Source organism: Salvelinus namaycush, chromosome 17 (assembly GCF_016432855.1).
Source record: "Salvelinus namaycush isolate Seneca chromosome 17, SaNama_1.0, whole genome shotgun sequence".
Taxonomy (NCBI): domain Eukaryota; kingdom Metazoa; phylum Chordata; class Actinopteri; order Salmoniformes; family Salmonidae; genus Salvelinus; species Salvelinus namaycush.
This window is the reverse complement of record NC_052323.1, coordinates 6,028,588-6,055,563: the sequence shown is the minus strand read 5'-3', so window position 1 is coordinate 6,055,563 and position 26,976 is coordinate 6,028,588. Positions and strand designations below refer to the sequence as shown.

The following is a 26,976-nucleotide window of genomic DNA, read 5'->3' as shown; positions in this document are numbered from 1 at the left end:
CTATTCTTATTTACAATTGAAGTGATTCACAAATGACACAATACATTATTTACCATTAATTTCTATTGGGCACAAAATAATCTGAAATACAACCAAAACAAACAGCAAATGCATCCAACATATAATTATTGCGTGCTAGGAATATGGGACCATATAATACAGGTTTGACTACTTTAATACACATATAAGTGAATTTGTCCCAATACTTTTGGAGGGACTATGTACAAAAAGTGCTGTAATTTCTGAACAGTTCACCCTCAAATTAAAGCTGACAGTCTGCACTTTAACCTCATAGTCATTGTATCATTTCAAATCCAAATAGCTGGAGTACAAAACAACAAAACATTTGTCACTGTCCCAATACTTTTGGAGCTCACTGTATCTCAAAGTTAGTTTTTTTTACAACGAAATTAAGGCTGTAACAAACAGTGATTCATCTGGCAATTATTGTCATAAAGCTTTGAACACGCAAAACCTTGTAGTTTTCCTCAAAAAGATCTCCAGAGTTTGTATTAACTTTCGAGTCATGTTGAGTCTTAATCTAACGCTAGCACAAAAATTCTGATCTGGAACTGTCACTCTTGTATGTCATTTGTGAGTCAATGCTCGACCTGGAGCAGAGGAGCATCCTCTCTTGGGACTCCTTGGTCTGCCTGTAGGTCCACAATTCAGCGGGATTAGCGTGCAAGGTCCTCTGCTTCATTGATATCGTCTCAAACTTCACATACGTGTCTTTAGATAGCTCCTCGTCCGAAGAAGGCACATTGCTCCTGCAATAGAGTGAGAGGATCTTGTAGACCAGCAAACCAATGACAGGTAAAGCCACGGCGCAGGCAAAGCTGCTGATGATCATCAGCAGCTTGTTCGCAGCATTGTCCTCAACAAGGTCCAGGGTGAAGAAGTTGATACAGGGGTCTTTTCCCGCGGCACTTCCCTTGGAAACCAGACAGACCTGGTACCTCATTCCAGAAGTCAAGCCTTCGAGTAGAACTTTGCCACTCCCAGCATCGGTATCCATTGTCCTTTTGGAGTTGTCCTCCTCATCATAAGTGGAGTAAACAACGGTGAGAGGTGCGTTGCTTGGCAAACCTTCGGTCGTCCAGAGTAGAACCGCGCTGTCCTGCGTTTCCTCCACGATCTCAAGATCTTGGACAGACTTGGAAGCATCTTTCTTTTCACTCTGATCCGCCGCTAGCTTCCTGTCGCTGCCTTGCGCAATCTCGGATGGTTTGGATGGTGCTATCTGCTGCACGTTGCTGGGCGTGGGTTTCTTCTTGGTGAGGATGGGTGGCAAGATGGCTGGATGCGTGGTCGTGGGTGGGGCGGTGGTGGTAGATGGGGCGCTAGGGGAGTTTGAGAAGCCAGTTTCCGGAGCAGAGGACGTTGTGGATGGGCTATTCCTTGCAGCCTCTATGTTGGGCCTCTCTGGAGGCATGTTTGTAGTGACATAACCTGCCACAGACAGGGTGATGGCAGCCTCTGCGTTGCCGGCGAAGTTCTTAGCCTTGCAGCTGTACTCCCCGTTGTCTTTGTACGAGACCCCATTCAGGCTGATGATGGACCATCGAACACCCTCTCCTGGAGACTCCTGGACAACTATAGGTAGATCATGAAAATGCAAATACTTAATCATTGCCAAGATCTAGACTTTATTTTATTGAATCACAAAGATTATTTTATTGAATCACAACTGTAGAACATAAGTAAATCTTAACAAAGGAATTTGTTCATTTAAAACAATTTTTGATAAACATGTTGAATAACACACTGTATGCGTTTTCTTATAATAAAATGTTTCACTGTTGATACCTGTGTTGTTGACACGTGAGCCATCTGAAGTAGTCCAGATGAGGGTAGGCGTGGGGTAACCCGTGGCGTCACAGCGCAGGAGCACGTTGCTGCCCTCCGAGGCTGTGATCTTGGTGGCTGACATCATGACGGATGGCTTGAGACATTGGTCCAGTTCCACCCTTTGGAACATAACACCAGCCAGGTTTTCAGGCTCGCTGCAAGACAGGAACTGGTCCATTAGTACCACTGACGTGTCAGACATTTTGGAAAGCTCGATCAGCTTTGAGATCCTGCAGTCGCAGACCCACGGGTTGTCCTGAAGACCTGCAGAGGACAAAAGTGGAAATGTTTGTGACTGTTATGTTAAATTCAACTTACATTTATGTTTGTGAAAAGTTTAGGAACATGGCAGTGGATCCGAGATTAAGAACATGCAAACAATGCTATGATCAATGCTAATGCTAATGTGGCTATTAACGTAAATTGCAGTTTCTCCTAGCTCATACACAAATTATACACATTTTGTATTTTAGTTTAAGTATAACTCTAACATCTCATCTCTATACACATTGTACATATCTAAGTTCAACAAAAACATTCACTGCATAATATGCTAGGATTTCCATGTTCATAAATATTTCCACCCAAATTATAGAACAAAGACTATACGTAGTTACTTTTTTGAACAGCTAGAACTGTAATTCAGTGTTCTGATTCTAGGTATGCATACAGTAGTGTCACAACTGAGCCATCCTTCTGCAATGATCAGATTTACCAAACCGCTTACCCCTTCAAAGTAGGAGGATACATATGCAAATAAAAGATGACTGATCATTGGTCAGAAATCAGATCAGATTGTGATGTCATGTTGTGGGCCAAAAACTCCATTCCACCAGAACATAATGAAATTCTAGGACACTATCATAATTTTCACAATTTCACAGTGTGGAAATATCATTAAAAACTACAGGAAAATCACGTTGTTGATTGCACTGTCCCTTCAAGGCAACACAATTACACAAACTATTATTGAGTAGTAAACCCAAAATGTTAGTGTTTCACAAACACAATTTTAACATTGTTTAATGTATTTGATCATTTGCCATTTTAACCCACTTTGTCAGGCATTGTTGAGCACAGTGCTCAATCCACCAGCAGTAATGGGCTCCCGAGGGGTGCAGCGGTCTAAGGCACTGCATCTCAGTGCTAGAGGCGTCACTACAGACCCTGGTTTGGTTCTGGCTGTATCACAGCCGTGCATGATTGGGAGTCCCATAGGGCGGAGCACAATTGGCCCAGCATCATCCGGGTTAGGGTTTGGCCGGGTAGGCTGTCATTGTAAATAAGAATTTGTTCTTAATGCCTAGCTAAATAAAAAAATATATGAAAAAAATTGGAGGTAGAACCACAGTGTTGCAGCATGCTGTGATTGCCTCTGTCATGAAGAGTGGTGATTGTAGAAATCGGTGGTCTCATCATTGAACGTCAATTTGCCTGACAGTTTTGATATCCGTTCATCATGATCCATTACACCTCATGACACAGCAGGCTGCTTAATACTAAAGTAGAAATACAATTTTATTTCTTAAAACATGCATAAAACGTTATGTCAAATTATCATCAAGTCTAAACATTTTGAATTACCCACAATCCTCTAAAAACGGAGCCCCGTGGCACATTGTTGCAAGAACTTAAAATTATTACGTTTATAGAAATATTATTAAAATTGAGTAAATAATTCACTCAATGTTCTCTCTCTTTGGTTACCCACATCAAGAAATCAAGCACCATATTAACTTGGATTTGTTGTTAAAGGTAGACTCACATAGTCACACAAAGTATCTGTGCATGTACACAGGTTTGCTTCACGTGTACAGTGTAGTAGCCAGGGCACCAGAACAGAGGAGAAGTTGAGCCTCATGCTTCAGAGCTCTTAGTTGTGGCAGAAATGTACCCACTCTACACACACACACACACACACACACACACACACACACACACACACACACACACACACACACACACACACACACACACACACACACACACACACACACACGTGGAAGTGCATCTGTGTTGCAGAAACCCTGTAGCTTTTCCTGCAGTCAAATAATCAAATCTCCCTCTAGTGGCCTCATGGGTGGAATGTTATTAATATTTTTCATAATTTCATAATTAATGAACCAAATTTATTTTCAAACACCGAAAATGCTGTGTTTCTATGTCAAACGGTTTTGTTATATTACAGTCTTTTGTGATGTACAGTGCATTTGGAAAGTATTCAGACCCCTTGACTTTTTCTACATTTTATTGCGTTACAGCCTTATTCTAAAATTGATTGAATAAAAGTTGTTCCTCATCATATACAATACCCCGTAATGACAAAGCGAAAACAGGTGTTTAGTGGCTTTCATCATTCTTAAATGGAAGAAGTTTGGAACCACAAAGACTCGGCGGAAAGGGCCTTGGTCAGGGAGGTGACTAAGAACCCAATGTTCACTCTGACAGAGCTCCAGAGTTCCTCTGTGGAGATGGAAGAACCTTCCAGAAGGACAATCATCTCTGCAGCACTCCACCAATCAGGCCTTTATGGGAGAGTGACCAGACAGAAGCCAATCCTCAGTAAAATGCACATGACAGCCCGCTTGGAGTTTGCCAAAAGGCACCTAAAGGACTCAGACCATGAGGAACAACATTCTCTGGTCTGATGAAACCAAGATTGAACTCTTTGGCCTGAATGTCAAGCGTCACGTCTTAAGGAAACCTGGCACCATCCCTATGGTGAAGCATGGTGGTGGCAGCATCATGCTTTGGAGATTCTTTCAGCTTCAGGGACTGGGAGACTAGTCAGGATTGAGGGAAAGATGAACGGAGCAAAGTACAGAGAGATCCTGAAAACCTGCTCCAGAACGCTCAGGACCTCAGACTGGGGAAATGTTCACCTTCCAACAGGACAATGAACCTAAGCACACAGCCAAAACAACACAGAAGTGGCTTTGGGACAAGTCTCTGAATGTCCTTGAGTGGCCCAGCCAGAGCCCAGACGTGAACCTGGTCGAACATCTCTGGAGAGACCTGAAAAGATACCTGAAAAAAGCTGTGCTGTGATGCTCCCCATCCAACCTTACAGAGCTTGAGAAAATCTGCAGAGAAGAATTTGAGAAACTTCCCAAATACAGGTGTTTCAAGCTTGTAGCGTCATACCCAAGAAGACTCAAGGCTATAAACGCTGCCAAAGGTGCATCGACAAAGTACTGAGTAAAGGGTCTGAATACTTATGTAAATGTCATATCATTTTTTTTTTTTATACAATTGCAAACATAAATTCTAAAAACCTGTTTTTGCTTTGTCATTATGGGGTATTGTGTGGAGATTGATGAGGGGGGAAAACAATTTAATACATTTTAGAATAAGGCTGTAACGTAACAAAATGTGAAAAAAGTCAAGGTGTCTGAATACTTTCCGAATGCATTACAGTGGGGAGAACAAGTATTTGAAACACTGCCGATTTTGCAGGTTTTCCTACTTACAAAGCATGTGGAGGTCTGTAATTTTTATCATAGGTACACTTCAACTGTGAGAGACGGAATCAAAAATCCAGAAAATCACATTGTATGATTTTTAAGTAATTAATTTGCATTTGCAACTGTTGGTGCAATTATTAGAAAATGGAAGAAGTTAAAAAAAAATACAAAAATAGAAGAGGGCCAACCTCTGAACAGTGCTGAAAAGGGTATTCTATCATGTGATGGTACGGGAGGTATCTATATTCTGTACATGGGACATGTGTGTCTTCCTTAGGGAAAAGCTAATCTTGTTTCTCCTTCCAGTCCGCCAGGGCATACAGTACAACAAGCTTTTTCGTCAGGGATAAAATAGCCTGTCCTTAAACACCCCATTACCCCACCAGTGGCGGCCCGCCCATTGGGCATTATGGGCTGTGCCCCACTTATGATTGGTTAAAACATTTTTTTTTTAATTGCAATTGGTCTAAAAAATAAGTATAAATATTTGAATAAAAACTAATTGATTATATAATTAATGGATTATGTTTTAAATGCTCATAAAAGCGTGGTAAATTTGCAAATGTTTCTGTTTCAAAAAGATATTGTTTAAAACAAGCTATTTAGTTACGTACTAATTTGCCCCTCAGTGACAGCCAGCAGCAGCAGCTCTGCCTCTGTGGGGAGCATAGGTCGTGCAAACATTGCTTGGATTGTTTTGCCAGCTATTTGCTATGAGGGGGAACTGCCCCAATGAAATAGCAGGATTTCATAGCATAAATTATAACAGCACAAAGTAAACAGCACAAAGACCATCCTGGGGCGCTCAAATGTGCATCCGTTCAGTCAGAACTTCAGGGTCTGCTCTGGTGTCCAACCCAATGAGTCTCTCGTGCCAGACGGCTTACTTCCACACTTGAGACTAGATCTGCTCTATCAGGTACAGATGACCCTAAAGCAAAAAGCAAATTGTAATTAACTTGTAAATAAATAATCATAACAGTCATGGAATCCTAGGACCTGATAAACCGGACAACTACATCCAACAAGAGTCAAAGGACAGAGGGATACACTAGCTAGAACCTTCTCATCACGGATCTGGTTAGCTCCCATGCCAATGTCTAGTCTTTTTAAACTAATATCTCACTAACTCTGAAATATTAAGTTATTTCAGAATGAAATGTAACTGTCTAGCGCATAATGTTTTGTGACATTATGTTAGTTAGCTATCTCCAGTTAGACAATGTGTTTCCACTTATTGCATCTGCATGCATGTGGCATTCTCGCTGGTTTCCAGTAGTTACCACAGCCACAGCCAAGTCAAAACAGTCTAGGGCCTATATTGTAAAAATTCATGAAAACAAGAATGACCTATTTGGTCTTCATTTAAGGTTAGGGTTAGGCATAAGGTTAGTAGTGTGGTTAGTGTTAGGGTTAAGGTTAGGTTTAAAATCACATTTTAATTAGAGAAATTGTAGCTGTGGTAACTAGTGACGACCATTCTCCCTGGTGCACTCGTTTGTTCGTGAGCTTGCTGTCTGTTCTATATACACTGAACAAAAATATAAACACAACATGCAACAATTTCAAAGATTTTACAGAGTCACAGTTCATATAAGGAAATCAGTAAATGTAAATAAATTAATTCAGGGCCCAGGGCAGGGGTGCAGCCATGTATTTTTTTTGTTATTTTTTCCACCTTTATTTAACCAGATAGGCCAGTTGAGAACAAGCTCTCATTTACAACTGCGACCTGGCCAAGATAAAGCAAAGCAGTGCGACAAAAACAACGACACAGAGTTACACACGGGATAAACAAACATACAGTCAATGACACAATAGAAAAAAAATCTGTATACAGTGCAAATGAAGTAAGGAGGTAAGGCAATAAATAGGCCAATAGTGGCGAAGTAATTACAATTTAGCAATTTACACTGGAGTGATATATGTGCAGATGAGGAAGTAGAAATACTAGTGTGCAAAAGAGCAGAAAAACTAAAACAAATATGAGGATGAGGTAGGTCGTTGTTTGGATGGGCTATTTACAGATGGGCTGTGTACAGCTGCAGCGATCGGTAAGCTGCTCTGACAGCTGACACTTAATGTTAGTGAGGGAGATATAAGTCTCCAACTTCAGTGATTTTTGCAATTTGTTCCAGTAATTGGCAGCAGAGAACTGTAAGGAAAGGTGGCCAAAGGAGGTGTTGGCTTTGGGGATGACCAGTGAAATATACCAGCTGGAGCGCGAGCTATACCTAGCAAAGACTTATAGATGACCTGGAGCCAGTGGGTTTGGCGACGAATATGGAGTGAGGACCAGCCAATGAGAGGATACAGGTCGCAGTGGTGGGTAGTATATGGGGCTTCGGTGACAAAATGGATGGCACTGTGATAGACTGCATCCTATTTGCTTTCTCCCACTGGGGAGATATGCTCACTAACAAGGATGTGATCAACTTTGTGCAAAACATTTGAAGCAAATACGTTTTTTGTGCGTTTGAAAAATTTTGAGGATTTTTTATTTCAGCTCACGAAACATGGTACCAACACTTTACATGTTGCGTTTATATTTTTGTTCCGTTTTTGACATGCGAAAGTGAAATGCTGTTGTTCAAATGTACGGATCACTTTATATACATTATCTTCTCACAGATCACTTTATATACATGATCTTCTCACAGATCACTTTATATACATGATCTTCTCACAGATCACTTTATATACATTATCTTCTCACAGATCACTTTATATACATTATCTTCTCACAGATCACTTTATATACATTATCTTCTCACAGATCACTTTATATACATTATCTTCTCACAGATCACTTTATATACATTATCTTCTCACAGATCACTTTATATACATTATCTTCTCACAGATCACTTTATATACATTATCTTCTCACAGATCACTTTATATACATGATCTTCTCACAGATCACTTTATATACATTATCTTCTCACAGATCACTTTATATACATTATCTTCTCACAGAAACTCTCCGGTAGTTCAAAAACTTGCCATCCTATTTCTGTCATGCTGCTTTGTTGACAAATCCAACCACCTCGTGCCCTGGATATCCAGCCAATCAGCGGCCGCCGCTGTACCCCACTCTTCAAGCTAGTTCTCAGACAGAGAGTGGAAGAGGGAGTGTTTTCTTTAAGCTGGACAATCTTCAGTCATAACAGTCTATACATATTTCTTCAGTCATAATGAAGTCCATATTTTGCAGCTGGCTTAGTTGATAGGTGTCTATTGTACATGTTGTGATCTGAAGAGTATATCACAAAGTATAGTATATTATAAACTGGTTACATTGGTAACCACTTTATAATAGCAATAAGGCATATCAGGTATTTTTGTTATATTGCCAATATACCACGGCTAAGGGCTGTATCCAGGCACTCCAAGTTGCGTCGTGCAAAAAAGAATAGTCCTTAACCAAGGTATAGTCCTTAACCAAGGTACAGTTTATAGGCCATATACCGTATACCACACCCCCTCGAGCCTTATTGCTTAATCAATAATTCATTAATTCATTTTTTTTTTTAAACTATCTATTTATTTGTTATGCTTTATTGTATCCGAATGCTCTTAAAGATGGATACACCAGTGGAAAAATCAGTTGGTACATCAGCTTTCTATTCAGCATCTGACATGTCAATTCAAAGTTGAGTACATCTGAGGGCCTGCTTACACCTTCAGACACCTTCACAATCTGTGAGATTTAGTGTAAAGCCCAAAATACATGGCATGTTTGTGCAAATCGAAGCATGGAAAAATAGCAAATTAGATTTGTCAAAGCCAGGGGTCAGAAAGGACTATCATCGCATGATAACTTCAACTCCACACTTCTTATGGGGTGGATCTAAAATACGTTGACAAGAGGCGCTTTCATGCATTTGCAAACATTTGCTGTGAACTGTGTTTGTTAAAAACATCATTTGTAACGTTTTTTTTTTTTTTGCACAAACATTTGCATTCCGTCAGTTCTAGCTATTCTTGCTGATAACATAATGGACCGACCATGCAAAATGAGTTTATTGGCAAGTGCATCGGAGATGTCGAATCCACCGTGACAATTAAAACCTTTCCTAACCAGAAACCGTGGATTGGCGGCAGCATTCACGCAAAACTGAAAGCGTTAACCATTGCTTTTAATCAAGGCAAGGAGCATGACTGAATACAAACAGTGCAGCTATTCCCTCCGCAAGGCAATCAAACAAGCAGAGAGTCAGTATAGAGACAAAATAGAGTCGCAATTCAACGGCTCAAACACGAGACGTATGTGGCAGGGTCTGCAGTCAATCACAGATTACAAAAAGAAAACAAGCCCCGTCGCGGACATCGACGTCTTGCTACCACTCACCCTTATGGGGCCCCAGTGTTGAGGATCAGCAGGGTGGAGATGTTGTTTCCTACCTTCACCACCTGGGGGAGACCCTGGGTCTCGACCCTGCCCTGTGCAACTGAGTCCTGGACTTTCTGACGGGCCACCCCCAGGTGGTGAAAGTAGGAAAAAACATCTCCACCCTGCTGATCATCAACACTGGGGCCCCACAAGGGTGCGTTCTCAGCCCGCTCCTGTACTCCTTATTCTTCCATGACTGTGTGGCCATGCACGGTTCCAACTCAATCATCAAGTTTGCGACGACACTACAGTGGTAGGCTTGATTACCAACAACAACGAGACGGTCTACAGGGAGGAGGTGAGGGCCCTCGGAGTGTGGTGTCAGATGATTGTGGACTTCATGAAACAGCAGAGGGAGCACCCCCCATCCACATCGATGGGGCAGTAGCAGAGAAGGTGGGATGTTTTAAGTTCCTCGACATACACATCAAGGACAAACTGAAATGGTCCACCCACACAGACAGCGTGGTGAAGAAGGAGCAACAGCGACCTCTTCAACCTCAGGAGGCTGAAGAAATGTGGCTTGTCACCTAAAACACTCACAAAATTTTACAGATGCACAATCAAGAGCATTCTGTCGGGCTGTATCACCACCTGGTACGGTAACTGCACCGTCCTCAACCGCAAGGCTCTCCAGAGGGTAGTACGGTCTGCACAACGCATCAAACTACCTGTCCTCCAGGACACCTACAGCACTGATGTCACAGGAAGGCCAAAAAGATCATCAAGGACAACAACCACCCGAGCCACTGCTTGTTCACCCCGCTATCATCAAGAAGGCGAGGTCAGTACAGGTACATCAAAGATGGGACCGAGAGACTGAAAAACAGCTTCTATCTCAAGGCCATCAGACTGCTAAACAGCAATCACTAACTCAGAGAGGCTGCTGCCTACATTGAGACCCAATCACTGGCCACTTTAATAAATGAATCCCTCGTCACTTTATACAATGCACTCTAAATAATGCCACTTTAATAACATTAACATATCTTACATTACTCATATCCCATGTATATACTGTATTTTACACCATCTATTGCTCATCCATATACTTACATGTACATATTCTCATTCACCCCTTTAGATTTGTGTGTATTAGGTAGTTGTTGGGGAATTGTTAGATTACTTGTTAGATATTACTGCACTGTCGGAACTAGAAGCACAAGCATTTCTCTACACTCGCATTAACATCTGCTAACCATGTGTATGTGACAAATAACATTTGATTTGCAATATCTTAGGTCAATAAGTATTCAACCCCTTTGGAATGGTAAGCCTAAATAAGTTCAACAGTAAAACATGTGCTTAACAACTCACATAATAAATTGCATGGACTCACTCTGTGTGCAATAATAGTGTTAAACATGATTTTTGAATGACTACTTTACAGTATCTCTGTGCCCCACACCTACATTATCTGTAAGGTCCCTCAGTCGAGCAGTGAACTTCAAACACAGATTCAACCACAAACACCAGTGAGTTTTTCCAATGCCTCTCAAAGAAGGGCACCTTTTGGTAGATGGGTAAAAATAAAAAAAGCAGACATTGAATTTCCCTTTGAGCATGGTGAAATTACTAATTACACTTTGGATGGTGTATCACTAACATAGAGAGCCTGCTGCCAACATACAGACTGAAATCTCTGGACACTTTAATTAATGGACTTAATAAAAGTATCACTAGTCACTTTAAATAACGTCACTTTAATCATGTTTAAATATCCTACATTACTCATCTCATATGTATATACTGTGTTCTATACCATCTACTGCATCTTGCCTATGCCGCGCGGCCATCGCTCATCCATATACTTACATGTACATATTCTCATTCACCCCTTTAGATTTGTGTGTATTAGGTAGTTGTTGGGGAATTGTTAGATTACTTGTTAGATATTAGTGCATTGTCGGAACTAGAAGCACAAGCATTTCGCATTAACAGCTGCTAACCATGTGTATGTGACCAATAAAATTTGATTTGGAAACCTTTCAGGTAATTTGCATGTCTAGACGGCCTCTTTGTTTTGATTAAAGTAGACTTAATAAAGTTAACCGTCACGGAAATCCCCAATGATTGCAGCATCTAGTTAGCTATCTATCTATAAGTAATTGCAAATGCACACCAGCCAGCAAGTTAGTTGACCGTCCAGACAGCTGGGTGGGTGAGGTGTACAGTCAACCAACCAGACGGCCGGGGTGTGATAACTGATAGGCTATAAAAATGCAATACCGTACCCAATTACTTTATAATCAGTAAAATTGTTATTTATGCACGTTTGTAATGAGCACGATGTGAGACAGAGAGCTGGTTTCAAGCGCAGGGCGCAGCAGGTGTTTATTTGTAAGGGACCGCAGGGGGAGGCAGGTAGCTGGGTCCAGGGGCAGGCAGAAGGTCATACACAGGGGGTCCAAAAAGGCAACAATACAGGCAGGGAAAAGGCTAGTAACGTCGTCCGGGAGATCAGGCAATAGGTTGATAACAGGAAATCCGATAGGCTAAAGGACAGGCAGGGAATAGGCAAAAGGCGTTGTTAGTGAGGCAGGAAAAAAACTATTATACATGGGAGGATCAAACCTACGGGAAAAACAGAGCTCCGAATAGAAGTGTGTCACAAAACGAACAATACCTCACAATGATGGGGTGCAAAGAACGGAACTAAATAGTGTGTGATAATGACATACAGGTGTGTGAACAGGTCATCAGAATTCAGGTGATTTGGATCTGGAGCGTGAGCTGCGTTCAGGGGATCTACGTATTTGAGTGTGAGTTGGAAGCAGACGTTACAACGTTATACAGTAAGTACTGTATATTATTTATAAGGCCCCTTATCTATCAACACTTGCCAAAAAGGGCACATAATCCAAATGTAGCCTACATTGTGAACAGTAAGACTATAATGAACAATAGATAATTGTATCGTTAATAATTGCCTCTGTGTTACAGTGCTGAAGGACAAAACACTAACATGACAGAATACAATTTTGTTTTGTTTTTCAGATATTGCGTGAGGAACTCAACCCTCTGGTTCCATACAGAGGAGAACGCCTGTAGGATCGCATGCTGGCCTTTCTGTGGCTGTTGGCCAAACAGCAGAGTTCTTGTGGTGTTTCCGACCTCTTTGCAAAGGGATTTTGCTCCAGTAACTGCTCCAAATAGTAGATGGCCTGAACCAGCTTATGACCACCTACATAAAGTGACAAACACCCACCCAGTTTCTAGTTCTGGAGGCTTGGTTCCAGAGGATCAGAGGGTTCCCTGGTGTGATTGGGTGCATACATGTTGATGGCACTCACATTCCCATCAGGGGGCCTTCCGAAATACGGGATGCCTACATAAATCGTAAAGGCCAGCCCAGCTTCCAGCTGCAAGCTGTGTGCGGCATGGCTATGCGGGCAAAAAACGTAAAGGCCCACCCTCTGCCAGAGCAGTACCACCTCTTGGGCTACTGCTTATCCCCTAAGCCTGGATCTACATGTGCCATTCGGGGACAATGGTCAACTATTGGACGAGCACAAGAGATTGAAGCAGATCCACCCAAGTCCAAATTGAGACGTCCTTTGGGCTGTTAAAGTGCAAAGGGAATAGGTTCCCACTTCTGAACATGCTGCTGCTGGAGAAAATCACAGATACCATGGCCAATGCTTGAGTCATCCACAACATTTTAAAATGTTTTTATTTAACCTTTATTTAACTGGTTCTCATTCAACATGGTCCTCATCCATTAGGGCAGTACCAGTCTTACAGTACCAGTCAAAAGTTTGGACAAACGTACTCATTCAAGGGTTTTTCTCTATTTTTACAATTTCCGACATTGTAGAATTATAATAAAGACATCAAAACTATGCAATAACACACATGGAATCATGTAGTAACCAAAAGAAGAAGAACAATTCAAAATATATTTTAGATTTTAGATTCTTCAAGGTACTGTAGCCACCCTTTGCCTTGATGACAACTTTGCACATGCTTGGCATTCTCTCAACCAGCATAACCTAGAATGCTTTTCCAACCGTCTTGAAGGAGTTCCCACATATGCTGAGCACTTGTTGGCTGCTCACTCTGCGGTCCAACTCATCCAAAACCATCTTTTTGGGTTGAGGTCATCTGATGCAGCACTCCATCACACTTCTTCTTGGTCAAATAGCCCTTACACAGTCTGGAAGTGTGTTGGGTTATTATCCTGTTGAAAAACAATTGATAGTCCTACTAAGCGCAAACTAGATGGGATGGTGTATCGCTGCAGAATGTTGTGGTAGCCATGCTGGTTAAGTGTGCCTTGAATCCTAAATAAATCACTGACAGTGTTACCAGCAAAGCACCCCCACACCATTGCACCTCCTCCTCCATGCTTCACGCTGGGTACCACACATGCAGAGATCATCCATTCACCTACTCTGCATCTCACAAAGACACGGCGGTTGAAACCAAAAATCTCAAATATGGACTCATCAGACAAAAGGACAGATTTCCACAAGGTCTAATGCCCATTGCTCGTGTTTCTTGGCCCAAGCAAGTCTCATCTTCTTATTGGTGTCTTTTAGTAGTGGTTTCTTTGCTGCAATTTGACCACGAAGGGCTGATTCACGCAGTCTCCTCTGGACAGTTGATGTTGAGATGTGTCTGTTACTTGAACTCTGTGAAGCATTTATTTGGGCTGCAATTTCTGAGGATGGTAACTCTAATTAACTTATCCTCTGCAGCAGAGGTAACTCTGGGTCTTCCTTTCCTGTGGCGGTCTTCATGAGAGTCAGTTTCAATATAGCTCTTGATGGTTTTTGCGACTGCACTTGAAGAAACTTTCAAAGTTCTTGAAATGTTCCGCATTGACTGACCTTCATATCTTAAAGTAATGACAGACTGTCATTTCTCTTTGCTTATTTGAGCTGTTCTTGCCATAATACGGACTTGGTCTTTTACCAAATAGGCCTATCTTCTGTGTACCACACCTACCTTGTCACAACACAACTGATTTGCTCAAACGTATTAAGAAGGAAAGAAATTCCACAAATGAACTTTTAACAAGGCTCACTTGTTAATTAAAATTCATTACAGGTGACTATGTCACGACTTCTACCGAAGTCGTTGCCTCTCCTTGTTCGGGCGGTGTTCGGCGGTCGACGTCACCGGTCTTCTAGCCATCATCGATCCATTTTTCATTTTCCATTGGTTTTGTCTTGTCTTCCCACACACCTGTTTTCAATCCCATCCATTATCCTCTTGTGTATTTAACCCTCTGTTTCCCCTCATGTCTTTGTCAGAGATTGTTTCCTGTTAGTATTGTTTTTATGTGTATAGGTGCGCGACGGGTCTTTGTACCCATATTTGTTTTGTTCATTTCTTATTTAGTGTTATGGAGCATGTATTTGGACTTACATTAAAAGACTCCATTTTACACTACGTTTGACTCTCCTGCGCCTGACTTCCCTGCCACCTATACAAACGACTCTGACAGACTACCTCATGAAGCTGTTTGAGAGAAAGCCAAGAGTGTGCAAAGCTGTCATCAAGGCAAAGGGTGGCTACTTTGAAGAATCAAAAATATATTTAGCTTGGTTTACTACATGATTACATATGTGTTATTTCATAGTTTTGATGTCTTTACTACTATTCTATAACGTGGAAAATAGTAAAAATAAAGAAAAACCTTGAATAGGTAGGTGTGTCCAAACTTTTACTGGCTCTGTAGATGAAGACCATGTTGTGGCATATATTACATAGAGCCAGTCCATGATCCTGCAGACAACAGAGTGGCCCTCCGGAACCTGGCTGTCCAGAAGAGGGACAACATAATGCACCTGCTCTTCAAAAATGTATAATTGTTGTTGATACATTTTTTCTGGTGTCCATGTTTAAAGAAATAGCACTTTCAATGGTTGAGGTGCTTGACATGCTGTAGAATGTAATGGAATAAAATAACTTTTACAGAAATAACTTAGTTTTGCAGAGAGAACAAGATAAGAACTGACAGGGAAAACAGACAAACATTTTCTATGAGATTGCATACATAAATAACAAGACTATAAAATTGAAAAACATTTAAAAAATTGATTTAATTGACTATAAAATTGAGAAACAATGATCGACTTCAATTAACAATCACTGCTCATAAAAAAAGAAATAATAAGTATTTACTTCAATTTCACAATCACTGTTTCAGGCCTACAATAGATAGTCCTATAATCTAACAATATAATGCTTATCTTTATACAAAATATTCTGATAGAAAATGTACAAATTAGCCTCCTTCTGTACATCTATATCTGTATAGCAGACGCAGTAGCCATCTGACATAAATAAATGCATGTTGGTGTTGTAGCATGCCACCAGCATATCTCTATCTCTCTCTTTCTCTATCTCTCTGGGGTTAGGCCTAAGCTTCTCTTCCTTCATATAGGCTATATATAATACATGAACAAAAGTATGTGGACACCTGCTCGTCAAACATCTAATTTCAAAATCATGGACAGTAATATGGAGTTGATCCCCCATTTGCTGCTATAACAGCCTCCACTCTTCTGGGAAGGCTTTCCACTAGATGTTGGAACATTGCTGCAGGGACTTTCTTCCATTCAGCCACAAGAGCATTAGTGAGGTCAGGCACTGATTTTGGGCGATAAGGCCTGGCTCGCAGTCGGCGTTCCAATTCCTCCCAAAGGTGTTCGATTGGGTTCGAGGTCAGGGCTCTGTGCAGGCCAGTCAAGTTCTCCCACAGAAATCTAGACAAACCATTTCTGTATGGACCTCGCTTTGTACAGACGATTTTTATGCGCTATGCTCTTCAGCACTGGGAGGTCCCGTTCTGTGAGCTTGTGTAGCCTACCACTTCGCGGCTGAGCTGTTGTTGCTCCTAGACGTTTCCACTTCACAATAACAGCACTTACAGTTGACTGGGGCAGCTCTAGTAGGGCAGAAATTTGACGAACTGACTTGTTGGAAAGGTGGCATCAGATGCCATCATTGTAAATAAGATTTAGTTTTTAACTGACTTGCCTAGTTAAATAAAGGTTAAATTACAATAAAAATGATGGTGCCACGTTGAAAGTAACTGAGCGCTTCAGTACGGGCCATTCTAATGACAATGTTTGTCTATGGAGATTGCAGGGCTGTGTGCTTGATTTTATACACTTTTGGCTGAAATAGCCAATGCACTAATTTTAAGGGGTGTCCACATACTTTCGTATATATTTGCTTTAAAATGTAACACTCCACTTGAGCCCCCCCCCCCCCCATACTTAACTAAATAAAAATCTATAAATGGTATAGTTAACACTGCCCAATAATAATTGTGGGATGAGTTCCTGTTATTAGTGGTCTGTGTTGGACATAGAGACTGGTCTGAGACCTGTGTGCCTGGACAGGTTCAGACCTGAGGAGGTCCAAGTCTCCCCTAACCACTGGTACAGGATCAGATTTATTCAATGTTGTAATGGTTAACCTTAGGATGGTGTGAATGTTTATAATAATTGTGGGAGTAGTTACATTTGTCCTTACGAAACAAGATTGCAATTAGAGTGCAGTATAACTGCGGTATGGTGCAAATACTGTGTCCAAAATATTTTTTTTTTACTGCAGTAATTTTGCTGCATAACTGAAGCTGGAGTGCAGTTTAACTTACTCCACAATTACTGCATCCAAAATGCCACAGTCGACTGCAGTTAATGCAAGGGATCCCCCTCCGTAAGGGGGTGCAAGGTGACTGAGTTGATACATACTGTGTTGAAGACAGATAAAGTCATTCATGTTTCCTACTAGCTAACTATGGTGTCTGTGTCTCCTCACTTCATAACTTAACAATAATAACTATGATTATCTTGTAACACCTAACCACAGATGAAATGGGAAACCATTAGCTAGCTAGGTTCACTTTTACTTTTAGCTAGCTAGCGTTAGCTAGATCACATAACGTTGAATGGCTAACTTTATCTTTAGCTAGGCTATTTCATTACCAATATCCATATTTGTAGATCAACTAAAAAAATGAACAGATGGGTATCTAGATAGCTAGCTAGCTAAGTATTTACACGCTATACTGTTACTGTTTTGTGATAGTTAGCTACAAGTTGGCTTACCTTTTTCTCCAGTAGCCCCACAACCTGGTTGTGCATCTCTCTCGCCTGTAACGTTACAACAAGTCAAGAGGGTCAAAAAAGATGGAAAACCTAAACAAAATCATATGAAAGGTCAATAGACGCAAAGTAGAAAAGCCATAAATGATGAATATAATGTCTATTACGTTTAGGTCTTCAATACATATGTAAATAATATCGACTCACTTGAATCCATCTCGGCAAAGTCCATTTTCTCTTCGTCGCCCGCTACCTTTTTGAGCCTCGTTGCCTCAAACTGTATATATTCATTATAAGTTAACGAGCATTTGCTAACGTTAGCGAACGTTCGCAAACTATTCTCCTTGTTGAACACGCCTCCGGTAACCTGTAGGTACTGGACCTTAAAGTCCACTTCCAAAAGTCGTGGACATGATGTTGATAGTCTGTTGATAGTTTTTTGAGCATCTATAGTAGGACTTTCCAAATAAAGAGTTACCCAACTAGGTATTGGAACCTCAATGTGAAGATTGAAATATGCCTTTGGGTTAAAGTTAGCAGTCACTAAGTATACACAATGCATTTATGGGCTATGTAACGACCAAAAACTCTACACACTCCTATGCAGGTAAATCCCATTTTCTGTTATCTCTGAATACCTGCTTTGCTGTAGGGGTGGCCAACCCACCTCCTGGAGAGCCACTGGGAGTGCAGGGTTTTGCTCCAGCCCTGCTCTAATACAACTGAGTCAGCTAATCAAAGTCTTCCTGAAGAGCAGCTGATCAGTAGAAGCAAGTTTGCTAGAGATGGGAAAAAGCATGCACAACCAGTAGCTAGTGAGGGTGTGTTAAGTCCTAACCTTAAACCCTCATCTCCATATCACCCACTCACACCCTATTCTCAGTTCTCTTACCTAGCACCACTTTCTGGGACAAGTTGGAGGAGACGGGCATTCCGTTGAAAGGCAGCCAGATATCCACGAAGTCCGAAGACAGAGTGGTCAGCTTGTTGCTGGAGATATCCAGATAGGTGATGTTGACCAGGTATGGGGTAGCCTCCACGGCCACAGTGTTCAAGCGGTTGTTGTGAAGATCCAGCGTCCTCAGACTGGGCATCTCCTTCAGGGACTTCCAGGGGAAGGTGGAAATCAGGTTCCCGTCCAGACGCAGTTCGTGGAGGACCTTGAGGTTGTAGAAGGCGGCAGCGTCCACAGAGGAGATAGAGTTATAGGTGATCCACAGGTAGCGCAGGTCGTTCAGGTAGTAGAAGGCCTCGGTGGGGATGCGCCGTACAGCCGTCTTCTCCACCTGCAGTTTGACCGTATCTATGGGGACGTTGACCGGAATGTCGGACATGTCTGGGTCATTGCATAGCACCGATCTGAGAGGAACAGAAAACATGGACTTGGTTTAAATATGTTTGTTTATGTGTAACTCTGTGTTTTTGTTTTTGTTGCACTGCTTTGCTTTATCTTGGCCAGGTTGCAGTTGGAAATGAGACCTTGTTCTCAACTGGCCTACCTGGTTAAATAAAGGTTAAATAAAAAAATAAAAAAATAATACATACAAAAGAATTTGTGGATTCGACTATTTCAGCCACACACATTGCTGACAGGTGAAAAGCCATACAATCTTCATAGACAAACATTGGCAGTAGAATGGCCTTACTGAATAACTCAGTGACTTTCAACAGAGTGGAGGCTGTTATAGCGTCAAAAGGGGGGACCAACTCCATATTAATGCCCATGATTTTGGAATGAGATGTTCGACGAGCAGCTGTCCACATACTTTTGGTCATGTAGTTTGCATCACAAATCTTTCCTCTCTCCGTTCCATGGAGTTATCATTTTTCTGGATTGATCAAATCTAGGGATCCATTACATAGCTTCGGCCTATCAAGTCTAGTCAGATAAGTGATTACAATTCAGGGGGGGGGGGGGGGTTCAGTCTGTGTCCTTGAGAACCACAGGGTGTGCAGGATTTTGTTTCAGCCCAGTAGCCTACTAAACTACCTGATTCATCTGATAATCCAGCACTTAATATGTTGAGTCATGTGTGTTAGTGCTGGGCTGGTACAAAAGCCCAGACAACGGACCAGGATTATAGACCTCTGAGCTGGATGGCGTGTAGGCTTATACTTTGTGCTTCCACCTGCACAGTTTATTTCTCACATACTTGGGGAACTTTAGAAAAGTTGTTCTATCATCCTTTTCCTTTATCTACTTGCAAGCAGACTGTTTTTCAAGACTCCAAAAATGTCCAGAACTCTTGAATTCCGGTCATCCTAAACGTGTGATAGATATTGAGAGAGAAAAAAAAGTGCTCCTCTATTGAACTCATAATAAGTCTAAGAGGGGCCTTATGTGAATTATTAGAGACCTTTGGATCACATGTTCTACTACTCTATATCTGTATATTCAATCAAACCTACAATCCAGTTTCCAGGGGAAAACAAACAGCAAACCTCCTACACGTCTGCTAGAATGAATGAATGAATTTGATAAAAATTAAAATAAATACTGAGAAGGACCCACTGTCTTGACATAATAATTAATCCAAATGTAAATGTTTCATAGTTGCCAGATGGCAAAACAGGTAAAATAATCACAATAAAACTGATGAATTATGTTAGTTATTATACAGTCATGGACCATTTTAAAAAGATAGTGATGCTGTATATCTGTGGAAAAGGGTCCAGATTACACTATAATACAATATCTATAGACACCGTCCTCTAAGAAACAATTGTAAATACCTGGTCCCCGTTCCATCACTCCGTCCGTGGTAAACACAAGTGCACTGGGAAGGACAGAAGGAATGGGCCACACTGAAGCAGCACAAGAAGACATGGGCGTAGAGAAGACGATGCATGGTTCACCAAATCAACCCAAAGTGCTCACATCACAAGGTCAGGAGAAAGAGGAGAGGAAAACACATCCGAATTCATTTCGAAAGGTCGAAAATAACTCATCTTAGAAAGGAAAAAATATGAATAGTCCCTGAGTCCTGAACACACAAGAAGTGCTTACAGGTGATCCATTATTAGGATGGGAGAAGGGGGAGGGGGAGGACAGTGAGACCAGATTAGCGTAGGATATTACGGGGCAGACTAGGTCACGCAAGCCAGGACAGGGAGGATGGAAATCAGCCTTGGGGTCACGAGCGCTAATCGGCTACCACACTTCTGCCAGGGGAGGTCCCCCCCCAACACACACACACACACACACACACACACACACACACACACACACACACACACACACACACACACACACACACACACACACACACACACACACACACACACACACACACACACACACACACACACACACACACACAGCCTTTGTCAGTCTATCCAGCCCTGGCCTGCCCCTATGCCTTTACACTGCTGACTCCTCCCTTACACCTCTTCTAACCTACACTGTTATGGCACTAGCCGTGCCCGTGCTGACACTGGGTTGGGCCTTTTCCTAAAGGTTGCGTGAGGGAGCTCCAAGTGACACAAAGGTGCAAGCTGTAGTCTGGGGAGTGATTTATCTCCCTGGAGGGGATGATGGGGGTGGTTTGGGAGGCCAGACTGTACTGGGCATGGACTGACAGCTCAACAACATGGCCTCCAAGAACACACACACATACACACACACAGGAAAATATGACATAAGTAGTGCTTGAGGTTCCATATTCAACTCAGTCTAGAGTAATGTAGTTGATGGACCACAGGAGACAATTTAAGTTTGTGTTTGATGTATTTGCATGTTATAAAAGCTAATTAAAGTACATAAATGGGGCTTAAATATTAGAAATGTATGGGCTGATGTTGAAAAAATTAATGGCTATGCCTGATATTTGGGGGGGAGTCGGGGATATTAGTTGAAAGATTTTATATATTTGTTGAAATATATCAAGCATATAATGTACTGCCAAATATGGTATTTTACATAAGGATTTCCTTCAGTGACGTGCCAGGTGAATATATCAGTAATGTAAGAAGAATGTATCTGTATTGCGTCTGTGTGTAGCTGGTGTAGATGAGTCAGGCGCAGGACAGCAGATATGAGTAATATACGCAACTTTACTCAACAATAATCACAATACACGTCAAATAAATCCAAGGCCACAATAACGGACCGCAATACAATAAACAATCACTCACAAACAAACATGGGGGAACAGAGGGTTAAATAATGAACAAGTAATTGGGGGATTGAAACCAGGTGTGTAAGACAAGGACAAAACAAATGGAAAATGAAAAGTGGATCGGTGATGGCTAGAAGGCCGGTGACGTCGACCGCCGAACGCCGCCCGAACAAGGAGAGGGACCGACTTCGGCGGAAGTCGTGACATTATCTTGAATGAGCTCCACCTGTTATCTAAATCTTAGAGGCGTGATATTCAAATCCACTGGGTAGAAATAGCTACTTCACACATCTATTGCATGGAGAACATGAAAATACACTTATTTCTAGGAAAGAAGGATACGTTTGCCATTTTACTCATCAAAACAGAATAGTGATAAATTATTTGTGATTTTTATATATTTAGCTATGAATAGATCATAAACAAATTGTTGCTGGTCTTAGCTTGATCGTGACTAAGAGAAAGAAGGTTATCTAGTGGTAGAATAGCAGTTGGTTGGGTAGTACTTTTGCCTGTGTGGGTAATACAGCAATACATACATACATACATACATACATACACACAGTGCATTCGGAAAGTATTCAGACCCCTTGACTTTTTCCACATTTTGTTACGTTACAGCCTTATTATACAACTGATTAAATAATTGATTTCTCTCATCAATCTACGCACAATACCCCATAATGACAAAGCAAAAACATACATTTTTTGAAATATCATATTAACATAAGTTTTCAGACCCTTTACTCAGTACTTTGTTGAAGAACCTTTGGCAACAATTACAGCCTCAAGTCGTCTTGGGTATGACGCTACAAGCTTGGCACACCTATATTTGGGGAGTTTCTCCCATTCTTCTTCTACAGATCCTCTCAAACTCTGTCAGGTTAGATGGAGAGTGTCGCTGCACAGCGTTTTTTCAGGTCTCTCCAGAGATGTTAGATCGGGTTGAAGTCCTGGCTCTGGCTGGGCCATTCAAGGACATTCAGAAACTTGTCCCGAAGCCACTCCTGTGTTTTCTTGGCTGTGTGCTTAGGGTCGTTGTCCTTCACACTAGTCTGAGGTCCTGAGCACTCAGGAGCAGGTTTTAATCAAGGATCTCTCTGTACTTGGCTCCGTTTATCTTTCCCTCTATCCTGACTAGTCTCCCAGTCCCAGCCGCTGAAAAACATACCCACAGCATGATGCTGCCACCACCATGCTTCACCGTAGGGATGGTGCCAGGTTTCCTTAAGACGTGACGCTTGGCATTCAGGCCAAAGAGTTCAATCTTGGTTTCATCAGATCAGAGAATCTTGTTTCTCATGGTGTCAGTCCTTTAGGTGCCTTTTGGCAAACTCCAAGCGGGCTGTCTTATGCCTTTTACTGAGGAGTGGCATCCGTCTGCTCACTCTACCATAAAGGCCTAAATGGTAGAGTGCTACAGAGATGTTTGTCCTTCTGGAAGGTGCTCCCATCTACATAGAGGAACTCTGGAGCTCTGTCAGAGTGGCCATCAGGTTATTGGTCACCTCCCTGACCAAGGCCCTTCTCCCCCTATTGCTCAGTTTGGCTGGGGTCGGCCAGCTCTAGGAAGAGTCTTGGTGGTTCCAAACGTTTTCCACTTAAATATGATGGAGACCCCTGTTCTTGGGGATCTAAATATGCAGCAGATTTTTTTTGGTACCATTCTCCAGATCTGTGCCTCGACACAATGGTTTTTGCTCTGAAATGCACTATCAACTGTATGACCTTACATAGACAGGTGTGTGCCTTTCCAAATCATGTCCAATCAATTGAATTTACCACAGGTGGACTCCAATCAAGTTGTAGAAACATCTCAAGGATGATACATGGAAAGGATGCACCTGAGCTCAATTTTGAGTCTCATAGCAAAGGGTCTGAATACTTATGTAAATACGGTATTTCCATTTTTTATATTTAACACGTCTTTGTCATTATGGGGTATTGTGTGTATATTGATGAGGAAAAACATGTATTTAATACATTTTAGAATTAGATCGTAACGTAACAAAATGTGGGAAATGGGAAGGGGCCTGAATACTTTCCGAATTAACTGTACATGCTTGCTCAATAATATTACATTTTATCTGTAAAAAGCTTTTCAAAAACCCAAAGTGCCACAAAAATGTATATAATAAAACATCAGCTCAATAAAAACACATATGGCAGCTCTGCTTCTAGCTCCTAAGCAACTTTGCATTATTTCGTTTTTTTGTGAGTTATTTCTTATATTATTAGCCCAGAATTTTTTGGTGTTAATACATACAGCCGGAAATAACTTTCAATCCTTTGCTCGTACCCCCCAGGGTAATTTCATTTATTCTAGAGGCTGCTCCAAAACACTGCTGGCGGAGAAGAGGTATTTGGAGTGGACTTCTAGTCCGACTCAGGAGGCGTGCACACCATCCACCGCTTCAGAGTAAATTACTCGCTAAATGTTAAGTATCTTAATAATAAAGTAGACGAGCTCAGAGCGATGATCTCCTTTCAGAGAGACATCAGGGATTGTAACATACTCTGTTTTACGGGAAACATGGCTCTCTCTGGATATACTGTCCCCATCCATACAGCCAGCTGGGTTCTCAGAACATCGCACAGACAGAAATAAAGAACTCTCAGGGAAGAAGAAAGGTGGGGGTGTATGTTTCCTGATTAACTACTCATGGTGTGATTGTGATAACACGCAGAAACTCAAGTCCTGTTCACCCAACCTGGAATAGCTCATAATAAATAACCTCTCACTCGACATCAACAAAACAAAGGAGCTAATCTTGGACTTCAGGAAACAGCAGAGGGAGCAAGCCCCTATCCACATCGACGAGACCATAGTGGAGAAGGTGGAAAGCTTCAAGTTCCTCGGCATACACATCACTGACGATCTGAAATGGTCAGCCCTATCATCCAGACAGCGAGGTCAGTACAGGTGCACCAAAGCTGTGATTGAGAGACTTAAAAACAGCTTCAATCTCAAGGCCATCAGATTGTTAAATAGCCATCACTAGCTGGCTTCCACCCAGTTACTAATTAAACTAAAATAAAAAAATTAAATAAAAAGTAACACAATAAAATAATAATGTGGCTATGTACACGGGGTAACGGTTTTGAGTCAATTTTGAGTCGACAACCGTGCGGGGATGCAAGGTTGTCGAGGTCATTTGTACATGTCGGAAGTTTACATACACTTAGGTTGGAGTCATTAAAACTCGTTTCTCAACCACTCCACAAATTTCTTGTTAACAAACTATAGTTTTGGCAAGTCGGTTGGGACATCTACTTTGTGCATGACACAAGTAATTTTTCCAACACTTGTTTACAGACATATTATTTCAGTTATAACTCACTCTATCACAATTCCAGTGGGTCAGAAGTTTACATACACTAAGTTGAATGTGCCTTTAAACAGCTTGGAAAATTCCAGAAAATGATGTCATGGCTTTAGAAGCTTCTGATATGCTAATTGACATAATTTGAGTCAATTGGAGGTGTACCTGTGGATGTATTTCAAGGCCTTCCTTTAAACTCAGTGCCTCTTTGCTTGACATCATGGGAAAATCTAAAGAAATCAGCCAAGACCTCAGAAAAAAATTGTAGCCCTCTACAAGTCAGCCTCATCCTTGGGAGCAATTTCCAAACGGCTGAAGGTATCACATTCATCTGTATGAACACCATGGAACCACGCAGTCGTCATACCGCTCAGGAAAGAGACACGTTCTGTCTCCTAGAGATGAACGTACTTTGGTGCAAAAAGTTAAAATCAATCCCAGAACAACAGCAAAGGACCTTGTGAAGATGCTGGAGGAAACAGGTACAAAAGTATCTATATCCACAGTAAAACGAGTTCTATATTGACATAACCTGAAAGGCCGCTTAGCAAGGAAGAAACCACTGCTCCAAAACCGCCATAAAAAAGCCAGACTACGGTTTGCAACTGCACATGGGGACAAAGATCGTACTTTTTGGAGGAATGTCCTCTGGTCTGATGAAACAGAAATAGAACTATTTGGCCATGATGACCATCATTATGTTTGGAGGAAAAAGGGGGAGGCTTGCAAGCCAAAGAACTCCATCCCAAATGTGAAGCACGGGGGTGGCAGCATCATGTTGTGGGGGTGCAGGAGGTACTGACTGGTGCACTTCACAAAATAGCAAAGTAGCAGCAGTTTAAAAACAATGCGTCTGTAGTTAAATCCGAGACATGTTACGTTTCGTATAGTATTAATTTGTGGATGTCCATCATCCATTTAGTATGATATGTTACAAATTATAATTCGCATGATATGTTACAAATTGCAATGCATACAATATGTTACAGATATGGAAAATGCACAACATGTTACAAATTTGAAAAAAACATATGATATGTTACGAATTCCAATTTGTTGTGGCTAACATTAGCTAGGTGGCTAGGTGGCTTATGGGAATTTTAGGTAGCTGGTTAATGTTAGCTCTAGGGGTTAGCGTTAGTGGTTAGAGTTGAGGTTAGGTTTAGCTAAAAGGGTTAAGGTTAGGGTTAGGATTAGCTAACATGCTTCGTTTATTCAAAGAAGCTAAACAGTAGTAAGTAGTTGCAGAGTTGCTAATTAGCTCAAATGCTAAAGGTGTCCTTGGCATTCACATTATATGCCCACCCACCCAGCCCGACCAACCACCCTCTGTTCCTTTTTTATTTAACCTTCTATCTTTTGTATCCATACCAAACGTAACATATGTTATCATACAAATATGAGTGTCCCCTATTTACGTTTTTTATAGTCTATGATACCAGTCCGGATGATTTGACCAGAGGGAGGGGATGTAGCCAGTCTGCCAGAAGGTGTTTGTGGTTGATACTGGGAGGTGTTTGTGGATAATATTTGCTGGGGTTGAGTGGGAAAACTCTCTGCCAAGGTCCCTGACCAAACAGGTGTATGCAGAGCAGACTGAGCAATAGGTGGATTTCTCTCAAGTCATTGGATGCAGGGGATAGGTTCAGCAGTGCTGGTAATGTTTCTGGGTCTGCACACCACTTGTGCATATGTCAAGCTGCATCGGTGAGGCTCCTGTTGCAGGGTTGGGGCTGTCATGGAGGGCAGCAGTGGCCC

At 41.6% G+C, this 26,976-nt stretch overlaps 1 protein-coding gene across 1 annotated transcript; it reads right to left on the bottom strand.

The window, feature by feature from the left end:
- Positions 1 to 547: 547 nt before the first annotated feature.
- LOC120062115 (leucine-rich repeat, immunoglobulin-like domain and transmembrane domain-containing protein 3) lies at positions 548 to 20,626 on the bottom strand. Its single transcript, XM_039011926.1, has 4 exons — positions 20,511 to 20,626; positions 18,670 to 19,136; positions 1,810 to 2,115; positions 548 to 1,596 (listed from the first exon to the last, which is right to left on the bottom strand). Exons 1-4 carry the CDS (start codon positions 20,624 to 20,626, stop codon positions 548 to 550), a joined length of 1,938 nt encoding a protein of 645 aa, XP_038867854.1.
- Between the last annotated feature and the right edge of the window lie 6,350 nt (positions 20,627 to 26,976).